This window comes from Rhinolophus sinicus, chromosome 17 (assembly GCF_057876585.1).
Source record: "Rhinolophus sinicus isolate RSI-liver-muscle chromosome 17, RSI-T2T, whole genome shotgun sequence".
In the NCBI taxonomy this organism is placed as follows: domain Eukaryota; kingdom Metazoa; phylum Chordata; class Mammalia; order Chiroptera; family Rhinolophidae; genus Rhinolophus; species Rhinolophus sinicus.
This window is the reverse complement of record NC_142517.1, coordinates 211,840,252-211,857,815: the sequence shown is the minus strand read 5'-3', so window position 1 is coordinate 211,857,815 and position 17,564 is coordinate 211,840,252. Positions and strand designations below refer to the sequence as shown.

General features: G+C 59.5%; 1 protein-coding gene and 1 long non-coding RNA gene across 7 annotated transcripts in view; one reads left to right on the top strand and one right to left on the bottom strand.

Annotated features, from left to right (window-relative positions):
• HDAC4 (histone deacetylase 4) overlaps positions 1 to 17,564 on the top strand; it is a 295,261-nt gene that overhangs the window by 267,300 nt on the left and 10,397 nt on the right. For all 6 annotated transcript variants that reach the window (XM_074316010.2, XM_074316018.2, XM_074316014.2 and 3 more), the window contains 2 exons: positions 7,733 to 7,851; positions 9,532 to 9,665. In XM_074316010.2, the coding sequence (XP_074172111.2) occupies positions 7,733 to 7,851; positions 9,532 to 9,665 (253 nt within the window). The remainder of the gene's footprint in view (positions 1 to 7,732; positions 7,852 to 9,531; positions 9,666 to 17,564) is intronic.
• Positions 21 to 7,726, bottom strand: LOC141567712 (uncharacterized). Its single transcript, XR_012490535.2, has 3 exons — positions 6,320 to 7,726; positions 5,135 to 5,261; positions 21 to 4,979 (listed from the first exon to the last, which is right to left on the bottom strand). It is a non-coding gene; the product is annotated as an uncharacterized LOC141567712 (long non-coding RNA).

Here is a 17,564-nt window from a genome sequence, read left to right as displayed (position 1 = left end):
TGTCCCCACTCGTGTTTGCTCTGACTGTTTCTCTTTGACCCCCATCTTCCTTCGTGAATACGCCAGACCCATCTCAGGGAGGGCCGTCCAGTGTCCTCAGGGAGCCCCTTGCTGAGATGGACATTTGTGTCACTGCGCTCTGGGCCCCGGGAGCTGCCTCAGTCTCTCTACAAGGTGAAGGTGGAACCGTGAAGCTTGTTCTGACCTCTGTCTGCAGTGCCCCTGTGTGTGCGTTACCTGGGGTCCGCATGGTCAGAAGGCGACAGACAAGGCTGGAGTCCCTGCAGGGTGTCGAGGTGTTCTCTTAGCACCAAGTGGGTGCCCAGACCCGAAAGATGGGACAGGCTCCGCATCTTGCTTCCAGCCGAGCTTGTGTGCTGGGCTGGGAAACAGAAACCAACATTCCTCCTGTGCTGGTGAAGCCTTCGAATTACTCCTGCCATTGGGCTGTAGCTGCGGGTGTTTTCATTCAGTGTTTGCTTTTGTCATCAAATGGTCGTTTCTTCTTTGATCTGGGCCAGACTGAAGTAATTGCTGCCACCAGAGCTGGATGCCCACCTCGCAGGTGTCCTCCTTATTTTAGGTGGTGGCTTCCTCCTGCCCTGGGGGAATTGGCAGCTCCAGGGCAGCGCCTGGGGCCCTCGTGGGGGACGAGCTGTGTTCTCAGTGTTTGTCAGAAAATACCAGCAGTTAGAGCCCTGACGTTCCCAGAGGCTGTTCTGACCACCTGTCTGACTCTTGCTGTTGTGGTCTTGCTTTATCTAAACAGCACCTACGGGCAGGTGGGGGGGAGGGGCGTGTGTGTGTGCGTGTGTGTGTGCACACGATGCATGTGTCTTTGGGTGTGTGCACGTGTGTACACATAGGCATGTCTGCAGAGGTGACTGTGTGCATGTGTGTATGTGGAGGGTGAGATTCCACAAAAGGACACATCTGTAAAGGTTTTGCTGAGGATTCTGCCTCGAGCTCTGCTGAGACCCTGAACAGGTCACGTGACCCCATGCAGCATCTGCCCATTAGTGTCAGAACCGGGTCCTCCTCCCAACGTCACGTACTTATTGTGTCTGGTGATGCAAAGGCCTTAGGTCAGCGGCTCACACGTTGAAAGTGGGTCAATGGAGACAGGAGTGAGTCATTGGAGGGCCTCCCCTGACTGTCCCGAGTCACTTTTTCCTCTGATCTCCCCAGTTTACTTTCGATGTTTCTTCTCACTCAATCAGGTAGAATGGAATTTTGATAATTGCCCTGCCTAATCTAGGGGAGAGGGACTCCCCAAAACAAGGACAGCATCTGAAAAGTTGCTCGTGTACACAGTAAAACATCAGCTCACGAAGCCTGAGCCCGTGCAGTGTCCCCACCTGGGGTGTCACTGCCTGTGTGTGGAACAGCCACTCGGCGGTCACTCTGTCACCTCCCGCCTGAGAACCGCCCCTCTTAGGCGGAAATAAACTGTCCACATATCACCGTGAGGGGTGTGAACGTGGCCCAGTGAATGTCGGTGCCACCGGGGCCCCATGTGCCCAATTCTGTTGTAGGCAGAGAAGGCAGGAAGTTTCCTTAAGCAAAGTTTGGAAGTGGTAAAAATGGCTAGTTCTCTTTCCAAACATTTTTGGGGGCCAGGTTTTGATGGGCTTGGCTCTCGTGGTGTGCTGGTGCCCCAGGCGCTCTGTTCCTGGGGTGCAGTAGCAGGGCACCTTGTGGGGTGCAGGGTGGGGCCCTGGAGGCCGCCCCTCCCCCGCCCCCCTGCCCCAGGCTAGTCTTTAAGGCGAACCTTTCCCTCCAAGTTGCTGCTGACGTTCTGTTTTAATCTCCTGCCAAGTGCCTACATGATGATACCGTATCAAATGAGCTTTTAAAGCTTAAATAGCTTCTTTGAAAAGGAAAATTGTTTCAGGGTTTTTTGGTGTTTTTTTTTTTATTGATTTTAATGTAAAATAGCACTTTGAAGTTTACAATTTATGGTTCCCTGGGCATCGATCGGAGCGGGGAAGAAGGGTCAGGATCCGTTTTCCCCTTTCTTCTGCGCTTCCCCCCTTTTGGGGGGGCCCCTGGGGCACTGCGGCCTTAAAGAGAGCACCTTGTTACTCAGACGCACCGCCTGCCACGTTGCATTCAGGAGATCAAGCGTCAGATGAAGACGAGATAAGAAAATTGCCCCTAATGAAATCCAGGCGTGGTGGCACTTTCTCCTGGGCCGGAGGACTTGTGGGAGCAAAGGGGCTTAATTCAAACCAGTGTGGTGCGGGGGTCTTTGAAGTGTGCTTAGCCCAGGCCCAGGGTCTGCGAGGGAGATGGTGGTGCCCTTTTTTTAACCCCTCCCTTACCTGCAGCTGGCGACCCCGTGGGCCCACCTTCCAGCAGTAAGGAAATGAACTTGGGATGAGCTGTGCTTTAAAATCGTAATTTGGATTCTGGTGTGACGCACAGATGATCAAAGGTGCCAGTGAGCCCGGGTGTCCCAAAGTGGTAGTTTGAGTTTCCCGATGGATTGTGCGTCCCCTTGACGTTGAGCAGCTGGGCAGATCTTCCAGGCGTGTCAGAAGGCTGAGGTTCTTCTGACATTCGTCCCATCGTGAGGTGTGTTTGCCTTTCTAACTGCTGTGCACAGACGCTCCTAACACGTCACGTTCTGACTGTGGGGAGCACGTGGGTGGCACTCGCGGCCTTCGCCTTGTGGTCTGTTCTGGAAAGGTCGTGCCTGAGGGCTCGGCACGCACCGTCCCGGAGGTATTGGATCCAGAGGTATTAGACGTATCTGGCCCTGTTTACAGTCTGGGTATCTCTAAGGGTCTCACATCTCTTCCTATATAGACTTTATCTTAGGACATTCTGCAGTAATTTTAGAAACAAAAAACATAAGCTAGAAACTCAGAGTTGAGCAATGTCAAGTTCAGCTGGTCTTCCTTGGACCTGCCCACGTAGCTGGCTCAGATGGGGACGCCAGGGCCCCAGCAGGCAGGCATCTGCAGCCACTGAGGCGAGTGTGTGATGGCAGAGTGCGTGGCCCCTGCCCACTTGGCAAGTCCTGGACGGATGCGCCCGCACTGAGCCCCCACGGTGTGGGGAGCAAAGCGCTCCCCAGGAGCCAGCCTGCAGGTGCTGGGGCCGCCTCGGGGAGCCTGACCGGGACCCTGCCCTTGAGTGTGTCTAGTCTGCATGTTCTACGGCCGTCCTCTGGCAGCTTGCTGACGGACTTGGTTCCAGGACAGGGTGGACGGCGCTGGGTCTGGTGGACAAGTCCAGGAAGGGTGACAGAGCCTGGCCAGGGTGGGGAACAGGGTGGGAGGGGCCATCTCAGGATAAACTGTGACAGAATTGAGAGTGGGAGGGGTCCTGTGAGGGCCCCAGTTGCTGGTAGAAGAGGGCGGGGGTTGGGCTGGAGGACGAGTCATCCAGGGACACTCGTGCTTGAGCCGTTTTTCAGGAAGAAGCTGGAAACTGTCCCTCTGACTTGGCACTGCTGACTAAGGGAGGACAGTCAGTAGAGGTTAGGGCAGAGTGTTCTGGACTCAGGAGGGAATGGGCTGTGGGGACTGACAGCAAACACATGCTCTTCTGAGGACCTGGGTGAGGAGAAAAGGAAGGGGGAGGGGACAGGAGCCGGCTGGGGACACAGGCTCGGGGAGTGCCCAGTGGGGAAGCCAGGGCCTGCGGAGCGTGACAGAGAGCACGGCAGGGACCCAGGAGAGAACATGAGGATACTGAGGCAGAGGCCAGGTCAGTTCCCGGCAGCAAAACGGCCCTGGCAGTGCAGGTGACATTGAGGACGATGGCAGTCGGGCTGCGGGAATGGAGGGGAGGGACACTGAGTGGGGCCAAGGCCTCCAGTGGTGATGAGAGGTGGCGTGTGCAGAAGCAGGCAGAGCCAGGCATCCATACCCTCTGGAAGTGACAGCAAGACATTGGTCGGGAGGGGAAGGGGCGAGAGTGCATTGGGGTTGGGAGGTAGCAGGGCTCCACAGACAAGACTCCCCTCTCCACCTCCAAGGAGGCTGCAGGGGGAGAGGCAGGGATGTGCTCACCTCACCATGGTGAGCTCTGGGAGGGCAAAGTGCAAAGAGTCTGGAAGCAGGAGGGGCCACCAGCTCCAGAGCATGCAGGACTGGGCTGCAGGGTACAGGGCAGCAGGGCCTGACGGGATGGAGTGGGGCCTGAGGGGACGGAGTGGGGCAGAGCCTGGTCTTCTCCATGTGGAGGGATTGCACACTGGCCTCCATGTCCACTGTGCCGTGGCAGTCGTGAACTTCTGCTGGCTGCAGTGCCCGCAGGTGAGTGGGAGCTGGCTGCGGCCTCATGGCTGGTGGCAGCCTGGCCAGAGCGCTTGGGTTCACATCATTTTTGTCACTGTCCTGACTCTGATTGTCAGCAGAGTTCCACTCCTTGATGCACAGTTGCTCCAGCCACTGGCCATGTAACTGGTGGAAACGAGGGCTTCTGGTGGCTTTCTCAAAAGATGGGACCCCAAAGGTCTGAAGCCCCGGCCGCTCTGGTGCTTAGGCCATTCCCCCCGTGTGGGTGTGTGGTGACTCCAGGCTCCCTTGAAAATTCAAGGGAGTTTTCAACCATCAAATGTGCCATCAGGTCTGGGGCAACAACCTCCTCTAAATCCTGGTCTATGCGTTCAGCCCCATTGTCCGTCCACCCCGCGGTCCCAGCCCACAGGAGCGCGCCCAGCCACAGACATCTAGCTGCAAGCCTATGGAACATGCAGTGCAAGGAAAGAAGACAGGAAAAGCAGGCAGCACTGGCCGTGTAGACTCCCAGGCACCTCACGAAAGGAGGGGTTCCTGGGCCAGTTTGTGTGGATGACGCCTCTGGGGCCCTTGGTGGGGCAGAGAGGAGCCGGCCACAGGGTGGCATGTCGGCCCCGAAGCCCGGCTGCCTTAGTCGTAGGCACTGCTCCTAGCAGATGGAGGCCAGCCAGGCTGCATTCCCCAAGGCCGTGTCGACCGTGACTTTGGTGGGTTTTGTGTGGGGCCCTGGTGGAAGGACAAATCGAAAGGTTATTTCTTTCCAGAGGTTGGAACCAGCTGTTGCATCAATTCCAGATGCCCCTCAGCTTAGGGTGTCTCACCCGAGTAAACCCACCATGAGGTGCAAGTACCTTACATCGAAATGCGTTTAGCATACCTACCTGCCCTCGTCACAGCTCGGCCTTGCCCACTTCACATGCTCAGAACACTTCCATTAGCCCACAGTTGGCACCGCCGTCCCGCTGTCACTTGCGTCACCAAACAGTGACGTGCCAAACTTCGCTAGCCCTGGAAGAGACCCAGATTCAGAATTTGAGGTTCAGCGTGTGCTGAAAGCCCCCGCTTTTGCTCCATCGTCAAGTCCAAACCCACAAGTCACACCGTTGTAAGTCAGGGGCCATCCGAGCTGCACCTGGAGTCCATCGGGACTTCTGGAGAAGCTGTGTTTCTGTGCCTCATAACCTGACGTTACGTGGTGTCAGCTGTGTGTGCCCCGTAAACCGACAGGCGGGTCTGCACAGAACAGTGGGGCCCATAGTAAGCACGGCACCCGATCGCATCTGTGTCACCCAGTCTCTGCTGAGCCGCTGACACTGTCCTGGAGGCCTGGCCCCACTTTGCCCTTGGAGACCTGCAGGTGCCAACTGGCCAGTGGGTCACAGGCTGAGGGGAAGGCATGGTGCTGTGTCAGCAACGAAGCCACCAGACCTGCTGGGGCCTCGGGAGGAAATGGGCAGCGGGCCGGGCTCACGTGTGCTGCTCAGACATGGAGTGCCCAGAAGCCTCTGGTATGGTTTGCACTGCTCTGTCCCGTCTGGACTCCACCCAGGGCCAGGCACAGGATGGGGGCTTGGGTCTCCGGGACACAGCAGTGGTAGTTCCCAGGAACCATCCCCTCACCCCTTTCCTGTTTGGAGGGGCACGCCACTGACGGACACTCGCTCATCTCTTCTCTCCGAGACCCGCCCACTTTCCTACCTCTGAGGGGACAGGTGACAGGCTGCTGCCTGGGGAAGTGCCCAGGTACCCCTCTCTGCCCTCAGGTTGTTTCGCCAAAGGCGGCCCCACAGACACAACTTGAACGGACAGTTCGAGAGGAGGCCAGCAGCACATATTTAGGCCACATCGCACAGCTGATACTCTTGTCCCGGAAGCTTCCATCGGGGTCTTTCAGCCTCAGGCTGCGCATGCTCCCCAGAATAGGTCCTGTCACCCCTGCCCCCTCACCCCCCGGCCCCTCACCCCCCAGCCCCATCCCCCTGTTGCCCCATCTCCCCCCCCCCCCGGCCCCGTCACCTCCCTGCCCCCTCACCCCCCGGCCCCGTCATCCCTGTAGGGCTCCTCACCACGGGTCTTGCAGAGAAGGGCAGTCCAGTCCCACTGTGTAGCTCTGGGGTTTTCATCACTTCTTCCACCTGAAGACAGGGGACTTCTCAGCAGGACTGCAATCCAGGACAGTCCCTGAATGCAGTGACATTACATTTGGAGCATTTTCATTTCCTTTGGCCAAAGTTAGTACTTTCTGGGGTTGCCTTTGCTGACGTAAGTGGTGAGTTTTGTTATAAAAGCTGAGTGAGAGAGTGTGCAGGCTCTCACGCCCGCCCTGCCACCTGTGGCCGGCTGTCCCCGGGGCTCTGTAGTGTGGGGGGGGCCGTCAGCCGTCCCGCGTGGGACTGCCTCCTCTCGAGGCCCTTGCAGATCGAGTGACGGGCTCGGTGCTGGGGAAGCTGTGGGAGCCGGAGCAGCCCGTGGCCCAAAGAAGCAGGGGTGGGATCGTCACAGCTGGACGTCCCCAGCGAGGGGTTGAGTGGCGAGTCCAGCAGGGCTTAACACACGTGGGTCATCACGTGTAGCCTCCCTTGGCCACTGCTGGGGCCCCGGGCACTGTGATCCTGCCCACCTTGCCCACAGAGGGAGGAAGGGGACTGAAATCAGTGGGGATTAATTCCAAATCAGATGAAACCAGCTTAAATGATAGATGCCACTGCTGAGCTCCCCGTCCCAATATACGCTCAGAACACAAAGCACCGTTTATGCAGCCTCCTAGGTGGTGCTTTTGTGTCAAGTGTTTTTTTCCTTTTCAAGCAGAGTTTTTCTTGTTTCTCTGATGTAACTGACCCCCTGAACCTCTCAGCAGGTGTTTATATTTTTAAGCATCAACTCGCTTAAATTTGATCGTCAGTTTTCCTCTAAAGATCTAAGTGTAGAATTTCTTTTTAATTAACCCTGCGTGTCACCATTGCATGAGTGTGTGTCAGTCATCCTGTCATTTGCTGCTGACGTGTGGCCCGTGGGAGCTGGTGGAGTATCGGAGGGTGCCCTTTAGGCTTGGGCTGGCTCTCCCACTCCTCAGCCACACACAGCTGTGGGCCTAGTCCTGGGGTCCATGACTGCCCCGTCTTGAGTCAGGGACAGTGTAATGTGAGCAGAGGGTGCTCAGAGACACCCCCACCTTTGGGGAGGACCCTCAGCATCCTTGGCAACTGGCTCCACTTGCCCTCCCCCAAGTGGTGCCATGGGGGTTACAGACTGTCTCCAAAGGCAGCTTTCACACTGGCTTGCTGGTTGGGACTTTCAGAAACCATGCAGTGAGCCACGATCACACCTGACTAAGTGTGACTAAGTGTGAGCCACCAGATCCAAGCTCCTGTGCGCGGCTCTTGGCCCACCAACTCTGCGGGTCCCTGTCAGGGACCGTCCAGCCCTCCTCGCAGCTGTGTGCTTGGCTGACCCAGTGTCGCCTTCTTCTGCCCTTTCAGAATGGTCGTCATGCCGATTGCAAATGAGTTTGGCCCGGATGTGGTACTGGTATCGTCAGGCTTCGACGCCGTGGAGGGCCACCCCACGCCTCTGGGCGGCTACAACCTCTCCGCCAAATGTAAGTCGGGCTCGTACACTGCGCAGGGGCTTGCCTGGAGCCGGCGCTGTCATGGGCCGCCGTGCGCTGCATCTCGGGCCTCCTTTCTAGTGACAACAGAAGGAAACTCTCCTTTTTACGTCTCCCCAAAGGCAGGACAGTGCTGGCAGCCCCAAGAACAAAGGGCGGACAGCAGGCCAAGTGGACCAGGGGGCCTCGGGCGCCCCCGCCCTGGAGGCCGTGCTCGCGCTCAGCTGGGAGCATGCGTTCACCTCCAGGGGCCAGGTTCCCAGTCCTGCTGAGAGTTGATGCTGCTCTTTTGTTCCCTGACGTCGTCCCACGTTCAGGGGGAAGAACAGACCCTAAAATCCATGGAGAGGAAAGAGCCAAGAACAGGTTTACTTCCGAGTCAGAAGGGAGGAGAGAGCCAGATCCAGACTGTGTGCCCGCCTCTGGGGGTTGGCGTTAGACGACGGCCCTCCTTCTCCAGGAGAGGGAATGACTGAAACGGCCCTGCCCGCGGGGCTCTGCCTTCCCTTCCGCCGTGTCACAGCAAGTCGTAAAGCAACCGGAGACGTGGTGTGGAGCCCCAGGGCCACAGAAGGGCCTGGAGGCCCCCAGCCCTGCCCAGCGCTCGGGGGGTCACTGCAGTCCAGGTCCTGGGAGACGAGGCCCTGGGGGCCCCTTGTGCTGACTCTGTGGGTGCAGATAGCCAAGGAGAACCCGTCCCTGCTCTCCCACAGGGAGAATGGGGGTCACCAGAGAAGAAAGGGCAGCCCCAGGCAGCTGTGCTCCAGCGCGAGGCCTCTCATGCTCACCTGCCCCTGGGCCGTGGCTAATGGCCAAGGAAGTGGCCAGGCAGAGGGTGGAGTGTGTGCCAGGCCCAGTGCCCTTCCGGCTGCCAGCACGTTCTGAGCTCCATTTAGTCCTCAGGGCAGCCTGGCAGCCACCGTCCCTGCTGCCCTCGGACAGACAAAACCAGGCTTTGGGAGGTCCCGCCCTCGCAGTGCCCAAAGCTGCCAGGGAGCACCACCTGGCAAGGGGCCCATCGGTGGATGGCCAGCCCGGGATGGGGCTGCTGAGCCGTGTGGCCTGGTTTTCACCAGCTCTCTAATAAACGTCAAGCTGTTCTGGCCGACGGTGGTAATTATCATTACCCATCAGGCGTTTAGTGCCGATGGGAGGGTGTGTGGGTGCCGTGGAGGGAGGAAAGCCAGACCCCCAGGCACCATGTCCGAGTCCTGGAGGGCTGCACACGACAACGTGGGCCTGAATGCCTGTGTGCGTGCATGGGCCCCGCCCATCTGCTGACCAGAACCCCTGGGCCTCTGGGATGGACATGGTCGTGCCCTAGCAGCCACCGATGACTGCCCTGCCCCGGCCCTCCTACCTCCCGGCCTCTGGTCCTGCGTGAGACACAGGGGGCTGCTCCCGGCTCCTACCCACCCCCCAGATGAGATGATTTGCGGCATTATAAAATGAAAGCACTGAAACCGTAATTCCTACTCTCACACAGATCAAAAAGACCCCAGCCCGAAACTCTCCGTGAGTTACTGCTGTCGAGCCTGGCTTCTATTATATGCCTCGCGTGCCAGCCCCCAGCCTGTAATGTGATGGGTGCGTTTCTGGGCGCTTTGATCGCCTGCCAGCTGCCCCACGCTCGCCCTGCCCTGCACTTGCATCTCCCATTTCTCGTTGCAGGTTTCGGGTACCTGACGAAGCAGCTGATGGGCTTGGCAGGCGGCCGTATTGTTCTAGCCCTGGAGGGCGGCCATGACCTCACGGCCATTTGCGACGCCTCGGAAGCATGTGTTTCTGCTTTGCTAGGAGACGAGGTAGGAAGACCTGGAGGCTGGGCCCTGCCTATGTGGGCTCCTCCGGCGGCTCTGTCGGGCATCCCCCGCCGCCCCCACCCCGCTCAGTGGGCTGTACACCACTGACAAAACTGCGTGATTACGGCCAGAGGAGGTGAACGAAAGTCTTGTCAGGAACCCTTTCTTCTGGCTCAGGATCCTGGGTTTGGAAGGTGCTCACCTTGATGTGTGGGTCACACGGGGAATGTTTCCTCTCCCAGTTTCCGCCTTCACAGATAGTCAGGTCCCCGGGATATTGTAACGCAGGTTCCTGCAGGGGGTCACTGTGTGGCTCTCGGAGGCTGGGCCCACAGGGGACACGAGGGCTGGTTCTGCACATGTCCCTACCGGAGCCACAGGGCAAAGTCAGGGGGACGCAGTGACCTGCACAGCAGAGGCTCAGTGGTCTGGACCGGGGGAGGGAACTTAGGGTTCAAGGTGGAGACACTGCGTGTTCCATCCCCGGTGACACTGGGCCAGGGCTGCTCCCTCTGGCTGGTACCCAGATGGGGAGAACCACCCCAGCTGTGAGTGGACAGGATGGTGGCAGGGAAGGTGTTGTCAGTGATGGTGTGGCGTCCACCCGCTGAGCGTCCGAAGTTCCTGACACAGAACTGGTGTGTGAGCTTCTGTTTTGAATTCCAAAATGTCCTCCCGAAACTCCAAATCCACCCCAGGCTTTGACTGTGAGCCACATGCCTGTCGTGAGGGTTCCAGATTCCCCCTCAGTGGTCTTTCTGCTGTTGCTACGGCGCTACATGTGGACCCTAGAAATGGCCGGCTGGCTTTTATGGGGGTGACGGAGTGCCCTGGACCACAGGCTCAGCACACTGGGCACAGGGCGGTCGTGTGAAGGGCACGGGGCTCTTGGAGGGGACACCTGGGGGTGCACGAGTTCTGCTCTTGTGCCATCCCCTGGGGCTCGCCTCCCTCCCCCATCGAACAAAACAGGGCTTCTCCAGTTCACGCCAAGTGTGGACACTCTTCAGTGTGGTCGGGGCTGCCTGGGTGTCCAGTCGGGGTGCTGTGGCCGCTACGCCCGCCCTCTTGCTGGTCCCCGAGAGTTGAAGAAGGCCCTGACCTGAGGCCAGAAGACACAGCTCAGGAGGGACAGGCCACCAGAAATGCAATCCTGACCACACATGGTGGGGGTGGTGGGAGGGGGGTCCTTGGAGCTGCAGGTCACTCAGGGAGGTCCTGACATCCAGTCCAGAAGAAGGGGTTAGGCGAGCGGGGCGGCCACAAGGACCTGTGCTGGGGAGGCCGAGGTGGACACACCCACGGCTGAGGCTCAGGGGGGTGCTGGTGTCCTGCTGCGGGGTGCAGGTGGGGGGGAGACGCAGAGGCCAGAAGGCCCAGAAACCCCAGGCAAGGGCAGTGTGTGAGGGTTTTCAGCCGGTTCCCGAATGCGAGGCCCATCTCACGTGCGGCACACTCGTACATTCACTCGTCCCTGGGGCTCCGTCTCAAACAGCGTGTCACCCTGGGAGGCTGAGAGCCAGGAAGGGCTGCCCCAGGAGGCCAGTTGCCAGGAGCCCATGCCACCCCACCCTAAGGCTGCCCTCTTGGACCCCCCCAGGGACACAGCCAGCAGTGGGGCCTAGAGGCTGCGAGGAGGGCTGTGGAGGGAGGGGCAGAGTGGGGCTTCGAGCAGGGGTTCCGAGGTCTGTGTTGACTGCATGCAGCACGCTGCAGCGGGACCAGCAGGAAGGGGTGCAGCGCTGTGACGTCGCGCTCTGTCTTCCAGCTGTTTCTAGCCACTGTGGTTCCCTGGGACCTGCGTGCACTAACAGAAGGTGCCCTGTATGTGGGAGCAGGAGGTGTGTGGCCGCTGTCCCCAGGCTCAGGGTGGGCAGAGCTGACAAGGTGGCATTTGGAGACCTGGTACGCAGGTCCAGGCCAGCCAAGTGTCAATGACCTGTGCATGGGAAGCTGTGTGTGTGTCCTCCGTGTGAGATGGCCCAATGAGGAGAGGAGGGCCAGGTGACTGGGGAGCGAGGCCCCGGGGAGTAAAGCCATGGTGTGTCTGTCCCACTTTGGGGGGCCACACCTGAGGAGGGCGGTGACCCAGTGAGCACAGCCCTAGGGCAGCAGTAGGGACGAGGTGACAGCAGCCTGATGGTGGAGCCCAGGGCCTGCAGGGAGAGTAGGACCAGCCGTGAGCGCTGTGGCCCGGCTCCCAGTGAGAAGTGTTGACACCTGCCCCATGGTGCTCCAGAGCCCCAGCCTTATACGCCTGGCCGCCTGTGAGGGCCACTGGCCAGCGATGGGGTGTGGGCGGTGGGCTAGGGTGGGGTGGGCCCCCGGGGGGCTCTGTTTTCCCCTGACAGTCTTTGCTCGAAGTGGATGGTGTTCCTTTTAGCCTGAGTCACAAATAGACGAAAGGTGCTGTGGCAGCTCTTGTGTCGGGTCGGCTAGTTAGTGATCTGCCGGGATAGTCCCGAGTGAAACACCACGTGTGTTTAAAGTGTCTCCACACTGCACCTGTCCTTCCTTCACATAAAACGGTCTTTTCTCCCTTTTTTGCGAGTGTTAAAAGGCAACTGATTTATACACCCTAAGCCATCCTAACGCTTCCTGGTTCTCTTAGCCAGTTATTTTAAAACACCCTTAGAGAACTTAGCTTTCAACAAGGGCCTGTTTTTGCTTCCTGCTGTGTGTGCTCTTCTAACAAGAAAGTGTTCTTTTACTCAAACATCAAAAAGCAGGAAGCACCAGTTTTATCAAGGTCTCTTAAAAATCTTTTTAATGCAAGAAAGTTGGCCGGAGCCCCGCTGCTCTGGCCCTCGCGCAGCCTTTGATGAGGGTTGATGTACAGCGTGCTGGGCGATGTGACGTGCACAGACGGGCGGCCAGCTGTGGACGGCGCTGCTGCCTAAAGCGATGGGGTGGGGTGGGGGGGGTTGGCGTGAAGGCGGAAGTGAAGCCAAGCGTCCGCCTGCTCCCAGGAGCCATGTCATGTAACAGTCTCAGCTTTTTGTTAGTTGCAACTACTGGTGACAGTTGGCAGTGAAAAGTCACTAGTTGTACTACAGGGACAGGCAGTGTAGACCAAAGTGCGGGGAGCCCAGTGGGTGGGGCTCCGAGGCGAGCTGGTCCGGCTCCCTGCACAGAGGGCCCCCCGGACAGCTGGGGATGGTCGTTTCTCATGTCCCATGTCACCCACAAGGGAGGTTTCTGTTTGGGTCAATTTTATATTTAATCATGTGGCCTCTGAGGGTTAAATGCCACCATGTCATCGAAGCTGGCTCCAGTGGGGGAATTCAGGAGGAGCGGGTGAAGCTGTGGTGTGGGGAGAAAGGGGCTTCCTGGGGAGTTGAGCGCCTTTGTCACGTTTCCGTACTTGGTGAAAAGCATGGATGTGACAGCTCTAAGTGGTGCAAATGGCCACACTTGTGAGAGAGAGACAGGGACTTGGAGACATTGAACTGGGAGCGTGTTGTCTGCTTCTAGTCAGCCGTTACCCCACTCACGCACTCCCAGGCCCAGGCAGGCCCCCCTCGGGCCCTGTCCCTGCTTGTCCAGCAGGTTCCATCGTGTCCGACACTGACCGCCAGGCCCCCACTGTGGGGTCCAGGTAGCAAGAAGTACCCGTGCTCGCAGCGCTCAGCTTTGGTGACTGATTTTTTCTTTTTAAACACCTCATCCTGTTCCAAGAGGATTTGACAGCTACAGAAACACAAGGCGGGACAGCCAGGATTGGACACGTGGGGAGAGGAGGACACAGAGGGACGTTCCCCTCACTGTTCTCTACGCGTGTCTTCACTCAGGGAGGGGGTGACAAGACACGTCCTCAGTGTCTGGCCACGGAAGACAGGCGCCACATTGCCACCAGCATCCCAGCCGGATGGTGGCCTCCCGCCAGCCCCTCAAGTCCCCGGCTCAGCAGTGAGGCCCAGCACTCGAGCTGACCAGAGTGTGGTCTTGTGTCTCGGTGTCACGTCCCCCAGACCCCCCCCCATGCATAAGAGAGGGCGAGGGGCTCACCCCTTAAGGTGTCACCCTGCCCCCTCTGCAGGTGACAGGGGACCCGCCTAGGAGAGCAGGGCCCAGGGCCCCTCTCCCTGCTCTTCCAGAAGCGTTGGCTCTTTGACACCATCTCATCCTGCAGCCTCCACCAGGCTGCTGCCGGGACGCTCTGTCCATGAGGACGTGGAGGCAACGGGTGTCGGGAGCAGGGCTGTACCTGCCCCGGGTCCTGGGTCAGGGAGGGGTGTTGTGATGCCTCTACTTTCTGTGCTGGTGACTGAGTCTCAGGCTTTGAAACTTTTTTCAGAAGGTATCGTGGTTTTCAGTCTGCTTCTGGTTTATTTTATTTTATTTTATTTTTTGCTTTTTAAAAACTGTTGAAAACCAACTCGTCATATCTCAGCACGTCTGCTTGGCGGGGTTACCGAGCCTTCCCTCCTGGTTCTGACGCCACTGACTCTCAGGTCACCCTGAAATAACTGCGGGGTCACAGGTCTGGGGCGTGTCACCGCTGGGTCCAGCCGGTGTGTGTGCGGTGCCTGAGTGGCCGAGAAATGGCTCGGCAACAGGGCTGTGGTAGAGGACGCCATCGGCACGAGGTGGACACCAAAGCCACCGGTGGGAGGAGTGACTGGGCCAGGCAGCGAGTGGCCCGGATTGGCCCCCAGGACGCCCCTCTGAGAGTGGCCAGTGGGAAGACTGAGGAGCAGCCAAAGTGGGACGCAGAGAACCTTCCGGAGCAGCCGGTGGTGTCCGAGCTATGGGAGGATGGTGAGGCCTGAGAGCTCCCTTTCGGCAGCTGCCCTGCTGAGGCCGACAGACGAGCTAGAGAGTTTGCCCAGAGAGAAGGGAGGATGCTGGCCAGCAAGTGGGGGTGCCACAGTGGGCAGCACTCGTAGGCGGGTTGCTCTGACTTGCAAATGGAGACAGCAGCAGGGACGCTGCCCTGGGCAGGAAGGGGTGTGTGCGAGGACACAGCCGCCTAGCTCTCTTGACACCTGCTGTCTGCTCTGGAGGAAAGGAAAGGCGGGCGCGCCTGCTGGGGAGCCAGGCTTCTGAACTTGGAAGTGGGCCATGACGCAGCAGGTGGCTAAGCTGACCGAGCAGGGCGAGAGCTGGGGCTGGGGTTGGGGCTGGGGTTGGCCCTGGGGCTGGGGCTGGGGCTGGGCTGGGGCTGGGGCTGGGGCTGGGGCTGGGCTGGGGCTGGGCTGGGGCTGGGGTTGGCCCTGGGGCTGGGGCTGGGGCTGGGCTGGGGCTGGGCTGGGGTTGGGGCTGGGGCTGGGGTTGGCCCTGGGGCTGGGGCTGGGGCTGGGCTGGGGCTGGGGCTGGGGCTGGGGCTGGGGCTGGGGCTGGGCTGGGGCTGGGGCTGGGGCTGGGGCTGGGGCTGGGCTGGGGCTGGGCTGGGGCTGGGGCTGGGGCTGGGGCTGGGGCTGGGGCTGGGGCTCGCGCTGGGGCTGGGGCTGGGCTGGGGCTGGGCTGGGGCTGGGGCTGGGGCTGGGGCTGGGCTGGGGCTGGGGCTGGGGCTGGGGCTGGGCTGGGGCTGGCGCTGGGGCTGGGGCTGGGGCTGGGGCTGGGGCTGGGGCTGGGCTGGCTGCCCACAGGGAACAAGAAGGGCTCCCCGTGTGTGTGAGACAGTGACCTGGCAATGGGGCCTGATGCCTCTGCCACTAGTTTGGTTTCGCGGCCGGCCCAGATATTCCCGACAAGGTGGGTGGAGATTGTTGTGTCCTGAGAAGCACAAACGCAACACGTTGGGCTGGCGTGCTGTAAGGATTGTTCTCAGGATGCTGTGGCCTCTTCATTCTTCTCGCTTCCCATGTGAGCATTTCCAGACCACGGAGCAGAAGAACGATTTCCACACGGGACAACAGACACTGGAGCACCACGGCAGCTGGCTCAGACCAGACTGACCGCGTGGGCGCAGTTACTCATCCTCAGGCCGCTGCTTTCCGTGTTTTCCTGCCCCCTTTGCTAAGGCTGCCTTTTTAGGTGGAGTGTAACAGAAGCCTAATTTCTGACTTGGTTCTGACATCTAAGGGACCCATGTGAGGGCAAACATGGCACCAGGGAGCCTGGGAGGGCCCTGGCCTGTCCCTGGGCACACGACCTTGTCTGCAGTCCGCCCATTTGTTTCCCCAAAGGAGGCCCCCAGGGAGCCTTTCAGGTAACTCACCAGCTGAGCTCCTCTTCCAGGGCACCCGTGGGCGTAGTCCCACCCGCGGGCAGCGTGGATGGCAGCGTGGGACACTCGGAGTGCTCCAAGTCCTGGGACCAGACTGGGCCAGGGGGGCTGCCATCCGTCTGCTGGCGCCGCGTGGCCCCCAGTCCTCAGATCCCTCTGCTGAGCGGGCACTGTCACCCACTTCCCTGACACCCCCCCACCCCCGCCCCGCAGCCTTCCCTTCCTGTGAGTCTGACTCAGCTGCCCCTGTAAGGACGGGCCAAGCCACCCCTCAGCTCAGTGCCTGCCCTGCCTGTCCCCTCTCCCTCTCCGCTGGCCCCACTGAGTGCTCCAGTGTCCACATGGCCTCAACCTGCCTCCCCCAGGTCTGTGTCCAAACGCTACCTGCTCAGCAAGGCCCACGCTGACCACTGCCCACCTCCTCCCTGCTCTGTTTTCTTGTGTCCCTTGGCACCTTGGCACTCTGTTTGGTTTCCTTGTTGATTATGTTCTAGCTGACGGCTGTCCCCCCCACCCCCCCCCGCCTTACTAGTATGACACTGTGAGGCCAGGATGTCTGTTCTGGCCACGGACGTATGGCGAGCTGCAGAACAGTGGTGGCACTTTGTGTGTGCTCAGTGAGTGCCTATCCAGTGGAGGATGAAGTCCCAGTTAGTAATAAGAGTCGTGTAACAGTCTGAGATCTGAGTCCCTCCTTCCCAGCCCCTTTTGCTTAAGTTGAGACAAGAAGCCAACAGTGGGAATCCACAGCCCGAGAACAGAGCCCGACTCTGGCGGCCGAGTTGAATCAGTAGCGGCCATGGCTCAGGCTTTGGCCCGCTGTCCTGCAGCCCCTCATCTGTCCTCCACTGCACGTCACTTCACTCAGGCAGAGGTGTGTGAGCGCAGGGCCCTTCACAGTCACGCCTTACACAGCGTGTGCTGACACTTCCGCCCTCCAGATGCCTCTGCCGAGTGGTGGGGATGAGATGGGGACGGCTGGAGATGGGAGCCACCCTGAGGATGGGCGATGGATGTGACCATGGCAGAGGGTGTTCAGGGGAGGGCAACATACAACCCTGGAGGGCTGGCCACCTCCAGTGTGTCGGTCCCGCTGGAGACTTTAGGCAGGGAGCCACCGGGCATGGAGATGCATAGCCAGGGTTTAGTTTCAGAAAATCCCCTGAGACTTTGTGTGTGTGTGTGTGTCTGTGTGTCTGTGTGTGTGTACGTGTGTACACGCGTGTGCTCTCATGAGCCCCCAAAATGATAATTTATGGAACGAGTTCCTTTTTTAAAACAATTTTTTCTCAAAAGTGGTAAAACAAAACTTCTGGCAAAGTATCAGAGTTGAGGCCTTATAGTGGGGATACCTTAGGCCATGCTGGGTGACCACCCGACATCTGAGTGGGGTTTTCTCCTGGAGCATCACGCCTGGGCAAGGGGCCTGGGGCTGTGCTCCTCGTCACCCCCAACAAAGGACCCGGCGCCCTGGGGACACAGCCCAGCCCCTGGCGGGGGTGGGGGCAGGGGCGGGGGCTTCGCTCGCCCCGTCCTTCTCCGGCCTTGCACTCGGGTTGTTCCAGGTTGTTGGCACTGTCACAGTGACCTTCCCTGAAAGGTCTTCTGGGACACAGGCGCCTGTTCCTCTGAGGAAAACACCAGCAGAGAGAGAGGTGGCTCCAGCAACCATGTTCACTCACCTTTGCAAGCAGACGTCAGAGTGTGTCCCACGGCCCCTGCGGCACTGG